We start from the raw sequence: 17615 nt of genomic DNA, 5'->3' as shown, positions 1-17615 counted from the left end.
CACTGGCCTGTCTTCAGCGCAGGGTGACTCAGGGGGGCGCTATTGGCATTTTTGAGCAGGAAAGTACTTGAGTGGGACTGCGCCCAGGCTTGTGGGGCATGTGGCACGCCTGCCCCCTCCCACTCAGCACCAGCTGTTCTGCAGTCACTGTAACTGACAAATCCACCCACCGCCAGTTCCGGTGTCCCCTCTGGGTGGCCATGCTGTCTCTGGCGCTGGCAACAGGCTCTCAGTAAACACTGTCAGATATTTTCCAGGGAGCAGGTATGTGCCACCCATCTCTGGGTGCATGCCTCTGTTGTAATAGGGTAGGAGACTCGGGGAGTCAGCTTTGTGTTCATTGATTTTTAGCTGTACCGGGTTTTCGTTACTGCACATGGGCTTTCTCTAGTTGCAGCGAGAGGGATACTCTCTAGTTGCGTTGTGCAGGCTTCTCATTTCGGTGGTTTCTCTTGATGCAGAGCACCAGCTCGAGATGCTCAGGCTCCATAGCTGCGGCTCACAGGGTCTCGAGTGAGGACTCAGTAGTTGTGGAGCCTGAGCTCAGCAGCTCCACAGCCTGTAGGATCTTAGTCCTGTCTGACCAGGGATTGAACCAGCGTCCCCTGCATTGGCAATTGGATTCTTAATCACTGAACCACCGGGGGGAGGGGATCCCAATTTTGTGTCTTTTTTTTTTACCTGAGATTTGCATCATATTTTATGCTTGTGAAATAATTATTTATCCTATGCTATATAATTGGAATATAGCTCTTTTTGTTGATTTAAAAATGAGTATATTCCAACTACTATATTGAAAATAGATAATCCCCAAGGACCTACCGTATAGCACCGGGAACCCTATGCAGTGTTCTGTGGTGACCTATATGGGAAAAGAATCTGAAAACAAATGGATGTATGTGTAGATTCATAAGTGGATCATTTTGCAGTACACCTAAAACGAACACAATATTGTAAATCAGTTATATCCCAAGATAAAATAAAAACTAAAAAATGAGTGAATTCCGTAGTTAATGGCTTCATTTTATTTACCTTTCCTCTTAAGCATATGGCATCATCTGTAATAGTCAAGAACATATGATTTACATTCTGTTGTTATATTTTTCTTCTTCTCTTTCAACACATCATTTTTCTGAGACAAGATATTATGGTAGGAATTTACAGAAATGCTGACTACAAGTAGCTCAAAGTCAACTTCTCTCTAAACGTTAGCAGTTCTCCATAGAGTTGACTGTCAATGAATATGTAAACATTTTGTCTTTTTAATGTTAAATTTAACCATTTTCTTGGCAAACTTAAACTGATAACAGAGGCATTATTTTTCCTGAATCTTCAGCCATGCTGTCCTAACTGACTGTAATGATTCCTGTAGACTCTGTGTCATAAATGGATTCTTTTGCACCTCAATGAAAAGAAAGGGACCCTGGGGGTTCATTCATTCATTCAACAGATAGTTGCTTGGGATCCATCAGTGAATCACACAGATAGAATGGTTCCTGCTTTCATGCTAGTACAGATGATTTTAAATTATGTGGGGCAGGAAGCTTTCCCAAGAAGACAGCCCTTCAGCAAAGACCTGAAGAAGAAATGAATTCTTACTGAGCCCCTATAATGCCTCAGGTACTGTTTTAGGAGCCAGAATGGCTAGCTATAACCTCTGTAATCAGCAGAAAATAACTTACATGGCCAGAGGATGGGCATGTAATATGTTTAATGTTACTATTAAAAAAAATCTTTTTGACGTAATGGCACCAATTTTGGTTAGGTAGGATTGCAATGGGCATGCTGTTTATTTTTAAGCCGTTGACTATGCAGAGTGATAGGAAATAGAAAATATTTGTCTTCAAAGGAAAATAGAGAAGTCCAAGTATGGGATGGGTTTTGTGTCTGGGTCCAGCGGTCCTTGCAGAGGTATTGCTTCTCTCCAGCTGGTGGTATTGTGATGGTCACAAGGGTCCTCCTGGGGATAATGGTGACAGAGCAGGAGCAACTGCTTCAAATTAAGGATGGCTTTTGTGGGAGATGCTTAAAGAACAGGGAAAGAGTCCAGGGAGCAGGAGTTGGTTCCTGCCTCTAATGCTGACCTGTGACCTTGGGTGGACTGCTTTTGCTCCTCCACGTATCAGCTCAGCTGCTTATTTGTTGGCCATGCAATTTATGCTCATCATCTTGTTTAGCAAGATAAGGTATAAAAACTGGAGGAGGATGCACTTCACAAGATCACCAGTCAAGTCCTTTTCTAGTTCTCAAATTCCTTTCTCCTTGATTTGTCCAAGGAAACACTGCATGTCTGTAGCTTTTGAATTGAAGCCAGGCCACCATGAGGTTACTGGTTTGTCACAGCGTTAGCAGTAGAGCAGGGCTGGCTCTCGAACTCCTGGTTTTTCTCCTCCTCTTGGCTCCCTACACATGGTGTTAAGGAAGCTGAGGGCTCTCCTAGCATTTTAGGGGCAGAGTGGGTCAGCACTGGTTTTGCTGTGTGTGGCCTCACCCCCACAAATGCTAGCCCCAGATTTCACTTTTATTTCCTGAACTTCAAGGGGGACCACCAAGGAATTAGGGACGGACAGGAGACAGAAGAAAAGCAAGGAATTAACCTTGTTCTGAGACAAAGCCAGGGGTGCCCATTGTCTCGGATAACCTTCCTGTGGTCCAAGGACCTTAAAGTTGATCACAAAACACACTTTTAGTGTGTTTATTTTTACCTTTCAGAGACCTGTAAAAGATACACCCGGATGGCCTGATGGTCCCCTTCAGGTCTGAAGTTCTAAAATTCTCCTGTGTGCAGAGCTGCAAAGGCCAGGTGTCTTTGGGTAGATGAACCTGGATGGATTTCATCCCAGGCCTGTGGCATCCCAGGACGGATGTGCGCCAAGCATCCTCAGACTGCACCTTCACGCCGCCCGTAGTCTGGGTGGCGATGCTGTCTTGCACCACACTTTTTTTTTTCTTATAATTAATTAATTTATTTTAATTGGAGGCTAATTACTTTACAATATTGTAGTGGTTTTTGCCGTACTTTGACATGAATCGACCACGGGTGTACATGTGTTCCCCATCCTGAATCCCCCTCCCACCTCCCTCCCCACCCCATCCCTCAGGGTCTTCCCAGTGCACCAGCCCCAAGCACCCTGTCTCATGCATCGAACCTGGACTGGCGATCTGTTTCACATATGATAAATTGCAGGTTTCAATGCTATTCTCTCAAATCATCCCACCCTCGCCTTCTCCCACAGAGTCCAAAAATCTGTTCTTTACATCTGTGTCTCTTTTGTTGTCTCGCATATAAAGTCATTGTTACCATCTTTCTAAATTCCATATATATGCATTAATATACTGTATTGGTGTTTTTCTTTCTGATTTACTTCACTCTGTATAATAGGCTCCAGTTTCATCCACCTCATTTAGAACTGATTCAAATGTATTCATTTTAATGGCTGAGTAATATTCCTTTGTGTATATGTACCACAGCTTTCTTATCCATTCATCTGACGATGGACATCTAGGTTGCTTCCATGTCCTAGCTATTGTAAACAGTTGCACCCCACTTTGATCCACTCCCATGGTTTAAGCTCTGGCTCCCGGATGGTGGAAGTGAGGCCTTCTGACTCTCACCTCCTCGCTGCCTCCCTTTTCCGCAGATGATGACCCAGGTGGAGGGACAGCAGAAGAACCTGGTGCACGCCATCGAGTCTCTCCCGGGGTCTGGTCCCCTCACTGCCTTGGACCAGGACTTACTGCTCCTGAAAGCTACCTCTGCGGCCACCCTCAGCTGCCTCGGGGAGTGCCTGAGCCTGCTCCAGCAGAGCCTGCACCACGCCGGCCAGTCCAGCCACAGGCCGGGAGCCTCGGGTAAGACCTCCCCAGCGGCGGCCCGCGCCGGTCTGCGAGTGTGCGTTGTCTGCTGTGCGCATGTGCATGTCTGTCTGCGGTGACCTTCTTCCTTTAAATCTATCCATCTTGCCTTTTATCTAAGCGCTTCTGTGTTTACCCCTTCTCAACCTCGCGTGGGCTGTCTCTATTTTTTTCATTTCACCCATTAGCAATGCGTCCTCCTATCAACAATTTAACATTTTCATGAATACTATGGAACTCCTTTGAGACTTGCTAGCATTCAGTTCTCTGTTGCCTTCTGTTTTGTGAATTTTGCACTCAATGTTGTGTTTGCAAGATCTATTGCTCTGCAGCATCTGGTCCGCTATTTCTAACTGTGCCTGTGGTGTGTATCCCCACCTCCTCCCATGATGAACAGCCACCGTGCCTCCTGCTCTCTGCCCGGGGCCACCATGCCCTCCTCTTTCCTGTCTCCTCAGGGCCCAGCGTCAGATTTTCTCTGAGATACATAACAGAAGCATTTCTAGTTGTTTATCAAGAAGTTTGAGATAATAATCAACTCCCTGCAGAGGCTCCACTCCTTTTGAAGGAAGGTTTCATCGATAAGCAGATAGAAGGATATTAGGGAAGATTAAATTAAATGATAAAGGTGAAAATGGCTTGAGATGGGTCATGTCATAGGGAATTATAAAGTATTAGAAGAGATGCACTGACGCCTCACTGAGCTTTGTTGCCCAGGGTTCTATTAATTAATGAAGAATGAGGCAGTTCAGGTGATGGGAAGCCAGGCCAGGTTATGACGAATGGTCTGTATTTCACATTTCCTCCAGGTCCCCACTACCCGCCCCTGTCACCAGGGTTAAAGGGTGATGTTGGTTTCCCAGAGTCAGCTGTAGGGGAGGGGGACTTGAGTTTTTTCTGTAGTATCCACCGTCATTACTCAGCTCTGATTCTGTCAGTGTCTACCTTTTGTTACCCGCTTTATGAAATCTTCATGAAGTAGGTATCGTTATGCCCACCATGTGGGTGAGCTGAGCTGAGGCTCAGAGCAGGTAAATGACCTGCCCGAGGTAAATGACCTCACCCTGGTATCCCAGAGCAAAGTCCAGGGGTGGGCTCTGCCCTCTGTGGCAGCTGCCTGAGGTCCTTTGTTCAAACCAGAAGGAACCACCCAGTAGACTCTGGATTCCCCAGACTGGGGCTGGTCACACCGTAATTCTCTGACACTGTCCTGCTCACATCTTAATTTTCTCAGGGCAGGTACTTATATCTTTTTCTTTATTGTTTGGGAAATAGTTTGAGACTTCTAAAAAAAGTTACAAAAATAGTATGAAAAATTCTCATCGATCTCCAAATTCTCCAAATGCTATTATGATGTTTGCTCCATCTTTTCTGTATGTATAAGCCCATTATAATATTCTAGCCACTATAGAGTAAGTTGCCGACGATATGTATCTTTACTTTTCTATACCTCAGTGTGAATTTCCTTAAAAAAAGGGCACTCTTCTCTGTAATAACAGTACAATGGTCCAAATCGAGAAATTAACATAAATACAATCCTCTTCCTAATTTGCAGACCTTACTAAATTTTTTAAAAAATGGTATTTGTTTATGTTTTTGGCCTGGCTGTGTCTTCGTTGCTGCATGTGGGTCTTCTCTAGTGATGAGCAGGGGTTACTCTCTAGCTGCAGTTGCACGGGCTTCTCATTGCGGGGGCTTCTTTTGTTGTGGAGAACAGGCTCTAGGGCACACAGGCTTCAGCAGTTGTAGCTCTTGAACTCTGTGGAGTGTGGGCTCAGTAGATGTGTTGCATGGACTTAGTTGCCCCATAGCATTGTCACCTCCCCTGACCAAGGATCGAACCCATGTCCCCTGCGTTGGCAGGCAGATTCTTAACCACTGACCACCAGGGAAGTCCTGACTTTTCTGAATTTTGCCTATGACTCTACCAGTGTCTTCTGTAACAAAAGAAAAAACATTCAGGTGCCTGATCTGGGCTTGGGAGAGGCGTGTGTGTCCAGGTACAGTGTGAAGGCACTCCATGTGCTTTTTTCCTTGCTTTTTTCTTCTCTACTTGAGAAGTCTCATTGAAAAATGAGACTCCCTGACTTTTCCTGATCTGGATGGAGCCTCAGTGACTGCTTTAGGCGTTGGGCACACCTCAGCATTAGACTGGCTGCTTCTCAAAAGTTCCTAGAATTCTTCTTGCACCAGAACCTGCTTCTAGGCTCTGCGGACAAGTGGGCTCATTCCAAGAAGGAGTGGATAAGAAACTTGAACCATTTTCTTGTGCCTGAAATTCATGCCTTACCTTTTTCTTCAGGTGACTTTCTAGTAAATTTCTAATTTTTGTTCCAGATTTTCATTCTTTCTCTGGGGTTTTTAAGGGCTGGAGGGACAAAGCTTGAGGTAGAATGTCAGATGTGGTGAGAGGTTGAAATGGGGACTATTTGTGGGGGAGGCGGAAGACCACGCAATGTCTGGACACTGCTGCACCCACCTTGCTGCCTTCTGCGGGGAGTGGTCATCCTGTCCCTTCCTGGACCTGACTCTGTTGTCCACCCACCCTTCCTTTTAGCCGTTTTTACTGGGGAACTTGGCTGAAGATTGGAGAATAGAGCATTAAGCATCATAAAGGTTATTATGTTTCCTTGTCTTCCTAACCCTTTCCAAAGTTATATTCCATATAACACAGCCCTTTGGATTTTAAAACATTTCTGCACATGTCTTTTAAATCTGTGCCGCACATTTGGGGGAAAAAAGGTGGAATTACATCCTCATCCAAAGCATCATAGTTGCCTGCAGTTAAAACAGAATTCCAGAATCTCAAGCTAATGGAATGGAAGAGCCTAGTGACCCCAGGAGTGTCATCTCAAAATGCATTTGTTAAGAACCTCAGGGCTCTTGGGGTTGATGGGGGGTGGAGCAGCCTGACTCCTGCTGATAAAAACTTAATGGTTATATCCAAGGAGTGCCAGACTGGGTTGATGGAAATCAAAATCTCATTAAAGTGAACCTCTATCAGGCTTTCCTCCAGAGCAGCGGTCCCTAGCCTTTTGGGCACTGGGAACCGGCTTTGTGAAAGACACTGTTTCCATGAACCAGAAGCTGGGGGATGGTTTCCAGGTGATTCAAGTGAATTCATTTATTGCTCACTTTATTTCTAATCTAATGCCACCACTGATCTGACAGGAGGTACCAGTCTGTGGCTCAGAAGTTGGGGACCCTTGCTCTAGAGTTTCAAGGGGCAGGGGATGGGTGGGTGGGGCACCAATCGCTCAGCACAGCTTATATCTGTGGGCACTGTTCTTGAAGTCTCTTTGCTTTCTGATCCCTCCTGCACTGATTTTTTTTTTTTCTTTCTGCCCCTCTTCGGAATCAAAACCTAATCTGTGATCTCCCAGCATCTTCTGTAGCTTCTCGTTGCATCTACTGGGGAACTTGGCAGCTCTAGAGCCTTTGTCTGCAGATGTTGCTCCCTGACCTCAATTTCATTTCAAACAGAGCGACTGGAACAAGCTGGAGAATTACTTGAGCTCTCATCTGTACCCACCTACACATTTCAGGCTCGGGTCCTGTCTCCGATGTTACCTCTGAGATAATTCAGGGCTGAAATGCTTCATCTAACTTCTGTTTATGGAGGGGTTTGTAGCTAAAATTTATAAAGGAACTTGGCTTCTTGGTCCAGGCTTATGTTCCCCGGTTCTCCTCTGTCCTGGTGACTGAATCTTCTCCAGCGTTTTGATGAAGGCAGATGCTTGATGGGATGGGGCATGTGGGCATCTGGTTTCCCGAGTCCAGATATGTGTCTCTGATTTTCTGTGGTGTGATAAGTCAGGGCTGCACCAGAGCTGGAGACGGCTGGGCTGCTTGGGAGTCTGTGCTGGAGGGGGATTCCAGACCTTAAAGTGGTCTGCCGGGGCAGAGCAGTCTGCTGCCTGTGCTTCTGGGGCGTTCCTCACCTGACCCAGGGAACAAGATTCAGAGGCAGCACAGACACCTGTCATCAGACCACGTTCTAGTGCACTGTGAGAGCTGGCTCCCACGTTATGGTGGGTGCGGGACACGCTGGGAGAGAACATTGGAGATTGAGCTGCTGGAGTGAGGGGTGGCAGAGGAATCCCCAGGGATGATGTTCATGCCCTTGGACATGAATCAGGGCCAGAGACCAAGACACATATAACTGAAGAGAGGGGAACCGGAACAGAATTTAATATGCATTTCTTAACTTGCCTTTCCAGTAACTTTTTCATTCTCTTTTAAGATTTATAGGGATTGTCAGTTAATAAGCCAGTTGCATTGGTTCCTGCTGTTTTGGGGTTTGGCCAAAAGGGTCAAATAGAGGAGACTTTTTTTTTTTCTTTTGGCCATATACTCAGCATGTGGGATCCAGTTCCCTCATCAGGGATTGGACTCAGTTCTCCTGTATTGGAAGCATGGAGTCTTAACCACTGGACCATCAGGAAAGTCCTGGTAAGACTATTGTAGGGACTTTTCTGGGCTTTTCCCACTTGTTGACTTCTTCCTTCTGCTCTGCTTCATTTTTCCCCAGAAACATCTTCAGATTCTCAACTTTCATCCCTTTTCCCCACTCAGACCCCTTTTTTCCTCTGTCCCTACAATGTCTATCTTTTCTCAACCTCTATCTATCCTTCTTTCCTGACACCCAGTGCTTCTGTTGGCAGTGCATCCTATTTAAGTCACCTTCCCTTATTTTGTGATTAAAAGTCAAGATAAAAATGTGCACTGGGAAGACCCAGAGGAATCGGGTGGAGAGGTAGGTGGGAGAGGGGATTGGGATGGGGAATACATGTAAATCCATGGCTGATTCATGTCAGTGTATGACAAAAACCACTATAATATTGTAAAGTAATTAGCCTCCAACTAATAAAAAATAAATGGGAAAAAAAAAAACCCCACAAAAAATATGATGATTCCTTCAGTAAGCAGCATATTGGGAAACACTACCATTGCAGAATATTTCAGATGGGTAGTTTTATTTATTTACTTTTTTACAGTAGTCAAAACAGATTGATTGACACTTCCTCCATAAAGAAAGCCATCAGATCCTGTCATACCAGCATTTCATCATAAATACACCCTATGTTTTCCCCACATTTGTAAATGTCAGCCTTACTCATTTGGGGAAGCCCTCTCAGACTGACTGCACCTAGGAGACGGGAGTTCACTGTGTTTCAGGAAGAGTGGAGGCCTTCCACTGCCTCCCCTGTCACTGGCCTCTGTGGGCAGAGACACCCCATCGCTGGCCTCCAGCGCTGCCTCCAACGCTCCAGCAAGGGGTAAGCTGAGGCCAAGGGCAGAGTCAGACAGCCCCACAGTCAAGGCTTTAAGCCCGTGGTTAAATCTTCTGTAGCTTTCCTTCTGCTTCTGGTTGGTTAAGAGAACCAGAAAGGTTTTTTTCCCCCTTTTTCTTGGGGTTCTTGTGTCTACTAAGGTGTGTTGTATGAGGAGCTGCAGGCATGCGTCAAAACCTGGTGCCAGCACTGGTTTGCAAACTGGTGAACACCTGACCCACTGCCTTCCTCCTGTCTCCCATTGGATCATCTCCGACGGTCTGCCACTCAGGAGCTTTAGGGCGGACTAGGAAGTGAAAGGCAATTGACATACAGCCAGTAGGCTACGGTCAGCAGCCACGTGGTCGTGTTAGATCCTGGTTTTCTTTGCATTTGTCCTTCTGGTATGTCTCTGATTGTCTGTCTATCATAGACCTTCTGAGTCACTTTCTATAGGTGAGGCATGTTTTCTCACCTGTCCAACACATCCTTAGTGAAACACACCGTGAGCCTTCGTGCCACTAAGAAAAAGCTGCCAGTGAAACTACGACACATCATTGAGCATAAGATGAACTCCGATTTCAGAGATGTTAAAATGTGAAAATTGGTATGTCTTTGGATTAATGAAATCTAGTTGAGACTTGTGTTTTGTTTTATGACAGTCTTGAGAATTTATCTTTCAGACACATAATGCAGTCCAGTTATTTATTTTTTTCCCTTACAGTGCTGCTTGTTTTTCTTGGTCTCCATTACGCTTTTTGTTTCTTTATTTCTGTGCTGCTTTTCTTGTTTCCTCTCATTTTGCCACACAGGTTGTGTTTCCTTTTCTTTAGCGTTTTGGGGGAAAATATGTATATAAATTACAGTAGTGGATTCATTGCAGTCTTCGTAAGGATTCATTGACTTGTATTATTCTAATTGTCAAAATCAAGAATGGCGCACTATACGGTGATGAAGACTCAGAATACTTTAATTTCCTTCTTTTCTTAGTAGACTTCCCAATGTTTGATTAAAATGTAATGTGGGAGATATTATCAATATTTTAATATTAATTTAATGCTTAATAATGTATAATAATGATTAGATCTCTTTAAAAGAATTTTGACTTAACAGTCAGTGATGTTATCATGTTTTCAAGAAGTATTTAAATTCAGTTCCAGGGCTGGGATGGGGTGTGATGGGTGGAACACTACTGTGAGCACAAATTTAACGGTACCAAAGTCATTAAGATAAATGATGTTTTAATGCAATATCTTGAAACCAAAATTAATGCAAAAAAATCTGGGATGAACAAAATATCAAAATCTTAAAAGATAGGACTTGACTGGGTGAGGCAACTGAGACTGAGTCCTTTAAGACATTTTTTTGTTTTGACACTAATTTTGATTTAAACAGTATTGCATGAACATGCCATTTATCTTGATTAACGAGTGTCTTGGTGCCTCTTTAAATTTTACCCAGAGGCAAGTGCCTTTTTCCCTGCCCTGAGTCCCAGCCCTGCTCAGCCTTGTGTTCAGCTGGGTTCATTGCTCACTGTCTCTCCTTTTCCACAGCTTCTCCATTCTTGAGTTCTTTATCCTGCTGCTTTTCTTCATGTGGTGGGATATGACCTCAAGTCATTTTTTTCCCAGAAAGTGATATATTTTCTGAGTCCCTGCAGTGGCGCTCGGAAGGCACAGAGCGTAGAGTTTGAGAGTCTGGGCTCTGGGGACAGGTGGCCTGGGTGTTCATCTGCCATTTACCCCTGACGCTTACTGGCTCTGCCTGCCTTTTTGTTTATCTGTCAAGAGGTAAGTCCTAGGACTTACCTCATGGGTCGTCATTAGAATTAGATGAGCTAACGCACAAAAATTTCATATGATAGGGACTTGCCTGGTGGCCCAGTGGTTAAGACTCTTCACTTTAAGTGTGGGGGCCCAGGTGTGATCCCTGATTGGGGAACTAGATTCAGTATGCTGCAACCGGGAGTTTGCATGCCACAACTAAAGATGCTGCAAATACAAAAGGAAGAAGAAGAAGATCCTGCGTGCCACAACTAAGACCTGGCCCAGCCAAATAAATAAATATTAAATAATAATTTTAAAAAGAAATTTTTTGTATAGTAGTCCTTGGCACCTAGCAAGAGCTCAACAAATGCTGACTCTTTTCAGCAGAGGAAAGATAATTTGTCTGAAGACAAGCATTATCTTTCCAGCCCTGCACCCACAGGGAACTATGTAGATATTCATTTACATTCTTCTCTTCATCTGTCGTCTTTTGGCATTTAGTGTTGTAGCAAAAGCCAAGACTAACTTGATTTTTTTTTTTTTTTTACCCCTTTAAGGCAAGTCTAACTGTTCTGCCTAAATGATTGGAAAATTTTTCCTCTTGATTTTTTTTGTTAATTAAAAAGTGTTGCCAAAAGTAATGAGCCAGGCATTCATTAAACTATTCTATTTTTGTGTGTGTTTGACATTTCAGTAAGAAAAAAACCCTAAGAAAATATGGAAAGCTCTCTAGATATGAATCTTTTCCCATTGGTTTTGCTGGACTGTGGTGGGCTGTTTTCACGGGACCCTCAACCCACTCTTCAGCTCCGGCTGTGTGTTTCTTTACTTCTGTTATTGTTTACTGTTTTTGTTCCATTTGTTCCACCGATCTCTTTTAACTTAAAGGTCTCTGCCGTGTATCTTCTGTCTTTAAAAACTTTTGTTATTATTATTATTTGTTTTTGTCTGCACTAGGTCTTCATCGCTGTGTACGGGCTTTGTCTGGTTGCAGTGAGTGGGGGCCAGTCTCTAGTTGTGGTTTGCGGGCTTCTCATTGTGGCAGCTTCTCCTGTTGCAGAGTATGGGCTCTAGAGCGCTGACTCAGTCGTTGCGGGGCATGGTCTTAGGTGCTCCATGGCATGTGGGATCTTCCTGGACTAGGGATCGAACACATGACCCCTACATTGGTAGATGGCTACTTAATCTCTGGACCACCATGGAAGTCCTGAATCTTCTGTCCCATTGCTGACCCTTGTGCCCTTGGCAGCTGCTCACTAATAGAACTTCATCTTGACACAGTACTTACTTGACTTTCTACAGTGTTGATCCTGTTTTCCCTTGTTTCAGTATTAACCTTAATTCTGCTAATGTTGGCTTCATTTCCTCATAATAAGTCCTTCCTGCCTCCATCTCTTTCTTCACCTCAGACTGTTGTCTTCTCCTGGCTCTGCGTTCTTGTTCCATAGTGGTTACTTTATTTTGTATTGTTTCAGGGTTACACCTCTTCTGATGTTTTCTCTGATACCTTACCATTAGAGTAAATTTCAGAGATGTGTTGTTCCTCTCAGCCTTCTGAGTATCCTTCTCAGGATACTGTTTTTTTTTCTCAAGCACTGTAGAGTCCTTTAAAAAGGACTCTAAACAGGACTCTAAAAAGGAGTCCTTTAAAAACAAAAAAACAGTGGAAGCTTTTAGAGTTAGCCAGCTGCACTCAGTTTAGATGATCCCAGTTTCATTGGCAACATCCAAAGCATCATGGTCAGGAGCCAGCTGGACATAGGCCTTCTTCCCTCCATCGGGCCTGATCAGGGTGTTGACCTTGGCCGTGTTGATGTCATAGAAGGCCTTCACAGCTGTTTAATCTGGTGGTGCTGGCCTTGACATCCACAGTGAACACCGGGTATGTTGTGTCTGCTGTTACCTTCATGGCTGACTTGCTGGTTGAGGGGGAACTTGATGGCGTAGTGGTCACACTCGTTTCCCCCAGGGGCACTCTTCTGAGGACATTTGGGCTCCCTCAGTGTTTTGGGCCATTGGAAGATGAGCAACGTATGGATCTTCTTCTTTTTTCGTTTTATGGCCGTGGACGCCTTTCAACACTGCTTTCTTGGCCTTCAAGGTCTTTGCTTTGGCTTCCACTTTGGGAAGGGCTGGGGCTGAGAGGAAGAAGGAAAATGGGTGTGCAGGGGCACCCACGACCGACCTTCAATACAGAATTGATCAATTTATACAGCCTTTTTCATTCACTGTGTTAGAATTTTCCCTCTATCCTCACACAGTGTAGGTCTGTCCAGACTCCCAAACCAGTGACTGGGGATCAGAGTGGCTGGACTGGCCTCCTGTCCTCACTCACTGGGCTTTCATGCTCGGAATCTGTAGAATGTACAAAAACTACATTCCCCAGCATGCACTGCCACCTCCCCTTCCTGTCTTGGTCTTTGTCTCAGGATGCTGTGATTCAAGGCCGGGCCAGACTCTACTTCCTGCCCCATTGTCTCTCTCCTGGTTATCAGCTCTGACTGATGGTGGCATGGAGGGGAGCAAGGGGCAGAGTTGAGGTTTGAGAGTAATGGAACCCTGTCCTGATTGCCTATGAAAAGTGAGTGCTAGTCACTCAGTCATGTCTGACTCTTTGTGACCCCGTAGACTGTAGCCCACCAGGCTCCTCTGTCCATGGAATTCTCCAGGCAAGAATACTGGAGTGGGTTGGGGTTCTTCCCCACCCGGGAATCAAATCCAGATCTCTTGCACTGCAGGCAGATCCTTTATCATCTGAACCACCAGAAGGAGAGCAGATTTTTTCCCCTAGTGCCTTTCAAGTTTTCCTAATTACTCTGGAGGACATTTTCTACTTATATAATGAAATAAAATCAGAAACAAGTAAGTACCTCTGTATTTATGAGACAGCTGCCCAGTATTTAAGATCTGAATCTAACTTCTGGTCTCTGAGCAGGAGTTGGTCAGCATAACAGGTAAGAAGTACCTTTCCACCTTCCTGAGGGCAGATTCTGGGCCTTGGAACCCTGGATTGTTTTTTTCAGTCCAGCCCCATCCACCTTCTATTTATGGGGCTTCTTCCCAAACCTGTCCTTAGCTCACCCTTCAGCCTTTGATTTTAGTGTTATGAGTTTTTGCCTTTTTAAAAAATAACATCAAAAACTGGCATGTGGATGACTATTTTGTCATTAAAAAAGAGTGGTAAAATATACATATCAGAAAATTTGACTTCCTAACCATTTTTAAGTATTCAACTCAGTAGTGTTAAATATATTCATATTATTGTATGACCAAACTCTCGAACCCTTTTCATCTTGCAAAGCTGAACCTCTGTACCCAGTAAGCAATAACCCTCCTCCCTCACCCCCTTTCCTGCTGTGTCCCCAGACCCTTTTTATCAGCATTCTACATACACCCATTTTGAAATTAAAGATATCCAAAAGTCTTAATGATCCTTCGTTCATTTGGCACAGTTTAGTGGGCACACACTTCTTGCCAGACCCCGTCGTAGGTTCTGGGAAATCAGCACTGAACAAGAGCAGTATGGCCTCTGTTTTTAAGAAGCTGAGTTTTTAGGGAGAAGAGGAAGGCAGACAATAAACGAATGAAGAGAGTGAGTTCAGTTCAGTTGCTCAGTTGTGTCCAACTCTTCGTGACCCCATGGACTGCAGCATGCCCGGCCATCTCCTGGGACTTGCTCAAACTCATGTCCATCGAGTTGGTGATGCTGTTCGACCATCTCATCCTCTGTCGTCCCCTTCTCCTCCTGCCTTCAGTCTCTCCCAGCATCAGGGTCTTTTCCAGTGAGTCAGTTTTTTGCATCAGGTGGTCAAAGGATTGGAGAGTGAGTTCAGATCGCACTAAGAGCTGGGAGACAGTATAACAACTATTGGGACGGAGGGGAGCCTGCAGCATGCTGCCTTGGCCAACGTGGTCCTGGGCAGGGGGCCTCTCTGAGTGAGTGATGGTTGAGTCGATCCCTGGATTTATGTGGGAGACCTCCTCCACCAGGTAGATGAATGAAGGATGTCAGTCTTAGCAGGGAAATAGTGCCCACAAAGACTCTCACTACCTTGAAGAGTTTGAAACAACGTAGCCTTGCTCGGGCATTGTGAGCAGCAGGGGGAGAACGAGCAGATGGCGGGCAGCGTCTGAGGCACTGGAGGGTCCCGGAGTTCTAGTTCGTGTGAGGCAGTCTGCATGCGCCAGCCTTCCCGCACTCACTCCTGCTCTCGGGCTGAGGACGGAATCCCCAGGTTCAGCTGAGTGTGAGGCCAGTTCTTTTTCTAATGGCAGGACTGCTGTGGGGTATAGAAATCTACCCCCAGTTACTTCCTGTCCCCTTAGGAAGCAGATGCAACTATTCTACAGTGACCCGTGACTCAGAAAGGTCGGGGATGACCCGGGGGCACAGTGCTTAAAGAACCCACCTGCCAATGCAGGACCACAGGAAACCAGGGTTCGATCCCTGGGTCAGGAAGATCCCCTGGAGGAGGGCATGGCAACCCACTCCAGTATTCTTGCCTGGAGAATCCCAGGGACAGAGGAGCCTGGTGGGCTACAGTTTATGGGGTCACAGAGTCAGGCACAGCTGAGCATGCATGCTTACAAAGGTTAATATTAGAGTTAGAAAGGTTTTCTTGTTGTTCTCAAGGATTTAGGGAGGATTAGAAAAATGCTTTATAGGGAATTCCCTGGTAGTCCAGTGTTTAGGACTCCTGATTCCACTGCTGGAGGCCTGGGTTCAATCCCTGATCATGGCACTAAGATCCTGCAAGCCACATGGCATGACCAAATAAAGAAAGAGAGAAGAAAATAAATGATTTATAAACACCAATCTGGTAACCCCAAAGAGTTTTTCTATAATGGCATGACCACATCTGTCTTCAGTGATGTGGCTTCTTAACTTCTGCCATGCTGGCTGCATCCAATGGCTGTGGGCTTGTGAACGTCATCACACTGCAGATGTCTTTTCTCAGCTGTGGTCATCAGATTGCACTCAAACTGCATTTTGAGCAGCCTGTGTCTGATAAAATTCTACTTTGTTTATTTTTATTTTTTTGGCCACATCGTGCGGGATCTTTCCTGACCAGGGATTGAACTTACGCCCCCTGCCTTGGGAACTACAGGATCATCAGGGAAGTCCTTGACTTTTGGTTTTTTATTGTAACTATTTTAAAGTATTTTTAAACAGGTAAAAAATAATAATAATAAACACCCTTAAGGAAATATGGCGAACATGAATTGTTTTAGTCCAAGAATGGGGAGAGACACAGCCTATGGTGATTCTGATATGGCCATTATGCAGAAACCCATTCATGAATAGATGATCTGAATCTACACTTCAGTCCACTGAACCAACCGAAATCCACCACCATCCACTTAAAACTGGGCCCACTTCACGTTGGACTTCTTATCTAGTGTGATACCTCTTGAGCTCTAAACGTTGGATTTGGAAAATGCTTGGCGTCATCCTCGGTCTTTATTTCAGAAAGCATCCTGGGATGGCACGGGCCCAAGTCACACTCTACGGAGCAGCTGAAAAATGGGACACTTGGCTCCTTGCCATCAGCCAGCGCCAGCATCACCTGGGCCATTTTACCCAACTCCACGGAGGACGAGCAAACCTTCCCGCCAGAGCCAGAGCCAGAGGTAAGCCGGCTGCCCTCTCTAGCACTATGTGTGGCTTTGTGTTAGTGCTTGCTGGGAAAGAGAGTAATTATATTTGTAACTTGCTCATCTCTGGATTTTAAGAGGAGACCAATGATAAAATCACCCGGGGAGACAAAATCACCCCCGAGCATGCCTGTTCTCCTGCCTGGCAGCTGCCGTGGGCGAATTATGATGCAACCGATGGGGAATCGCCTATTTTCACTGAAACGGAAGTTATTTCCACATTGAGCAGGAGAGATTCGAACGCACTCGCTGACGTGACGCCTGTTGACATGATGGGAGCAGTTACAATATATTCTATCACTCCCCTAAAAATAGCGGCCTCTTTGTGTTGGTTGTGCTGATGCCGTGAGCTCCTGCCTCCCACGCGCACTCCCCGCATGCTGCAGGACCGGGCAAGCCCACGGGCAGTGGCTGGGGCTCTGCCGGGCGCTGCGCTGCAGCCCAGGTCCAGGGACGAGCAGCTCTGCTGACCTTAGTGGCCAGCCAGACCCCCACAGGCTCGCTGGGCCCTGCGATCTGCCTGCACGATGCTCCTTGACCAACGGCGCCTCTAAGTGGCAGCTGGAGAGAAGCCAAATGCAGCCTGCCTTGTGTTCGTCTCTCCCGTGTCACGAGTGAATTTCTGTTTTCTCTGTTTCTTTGGATGCACGTTTCCTGTTGACATGATCTTGTGAACCGGGCTGGGACCTACTGTAACCATATGTTAGAGGTGGTTCTTCGTTTGAATTGAAATCACTTTGGCTAGAAAATTATAGAACAGGATCTATTTTGTAAGGGTGCAAGCCCCAGAGCAGCGTCTTGGATCAAATGGTCTTGGTTCTCCACTGGCATTTTTCTCCCAGCTTCACGTGGTTTTTTTTCTCTGAGGGTGACTAAAGGGCCTAGATCTTCCAGAGGCAGGGTCAGCCTGCCCACAAGTATTTCGTCAGCATCTGTAAGGTGACTTCGCAGAGTATGAAATGATAGGGGATGTGAGATTTTGAGAGGCCTTTGCCTCTGGCCGTGCACCGAGTTTCAGGCGGGAAACACTTGCAGCTGACATGTAGTTACCTTGCAAGGTAAGTTG

The 17615-nt window shown here is 45.5% G+C and overlaps 1 protein-coding gene across 1 annotated transcript in view; it reads left to right on the top strand.

Annotated features, from left to right (window-relative positions):
- OSBPL10 (oxysterol binding protein like 10) overlaps positions 1-17615 on the top strand; it is a 311518-nt gene that overhangs the window by 226231 nt on the left and 67672 nt on the right. The window contains exons 5-6 of the mRNA XM_065932925.1: positions 3642-3852; positions 16365-16525. Of these exons, the coding sequence (XP_065788997.1) occupies positions 3642-3852; positions 16365-16525 (372 nt within the window). The remainder of the gene's footprint in view (positions 1-3641; positions 3853-16364; positions 16526-17615) is intronic.

This window comes from Muntiacus reevesi, chromosome 4 (assembly GCF_963930625.1).
Source record: "Muntiacus reevesi chromosome 4, mMunRee1.1, whole genome shotgun sequence".
Lineage (NCBI taxonomy): Eukaryota > Metazoa > Chordata > Mammalia > Artiodactyla > Cervidae > Muntiacus > Muntiacus reevesi.
This window is presented reverse-complemented; position numbering and strand designations above follow the sequence as displayed.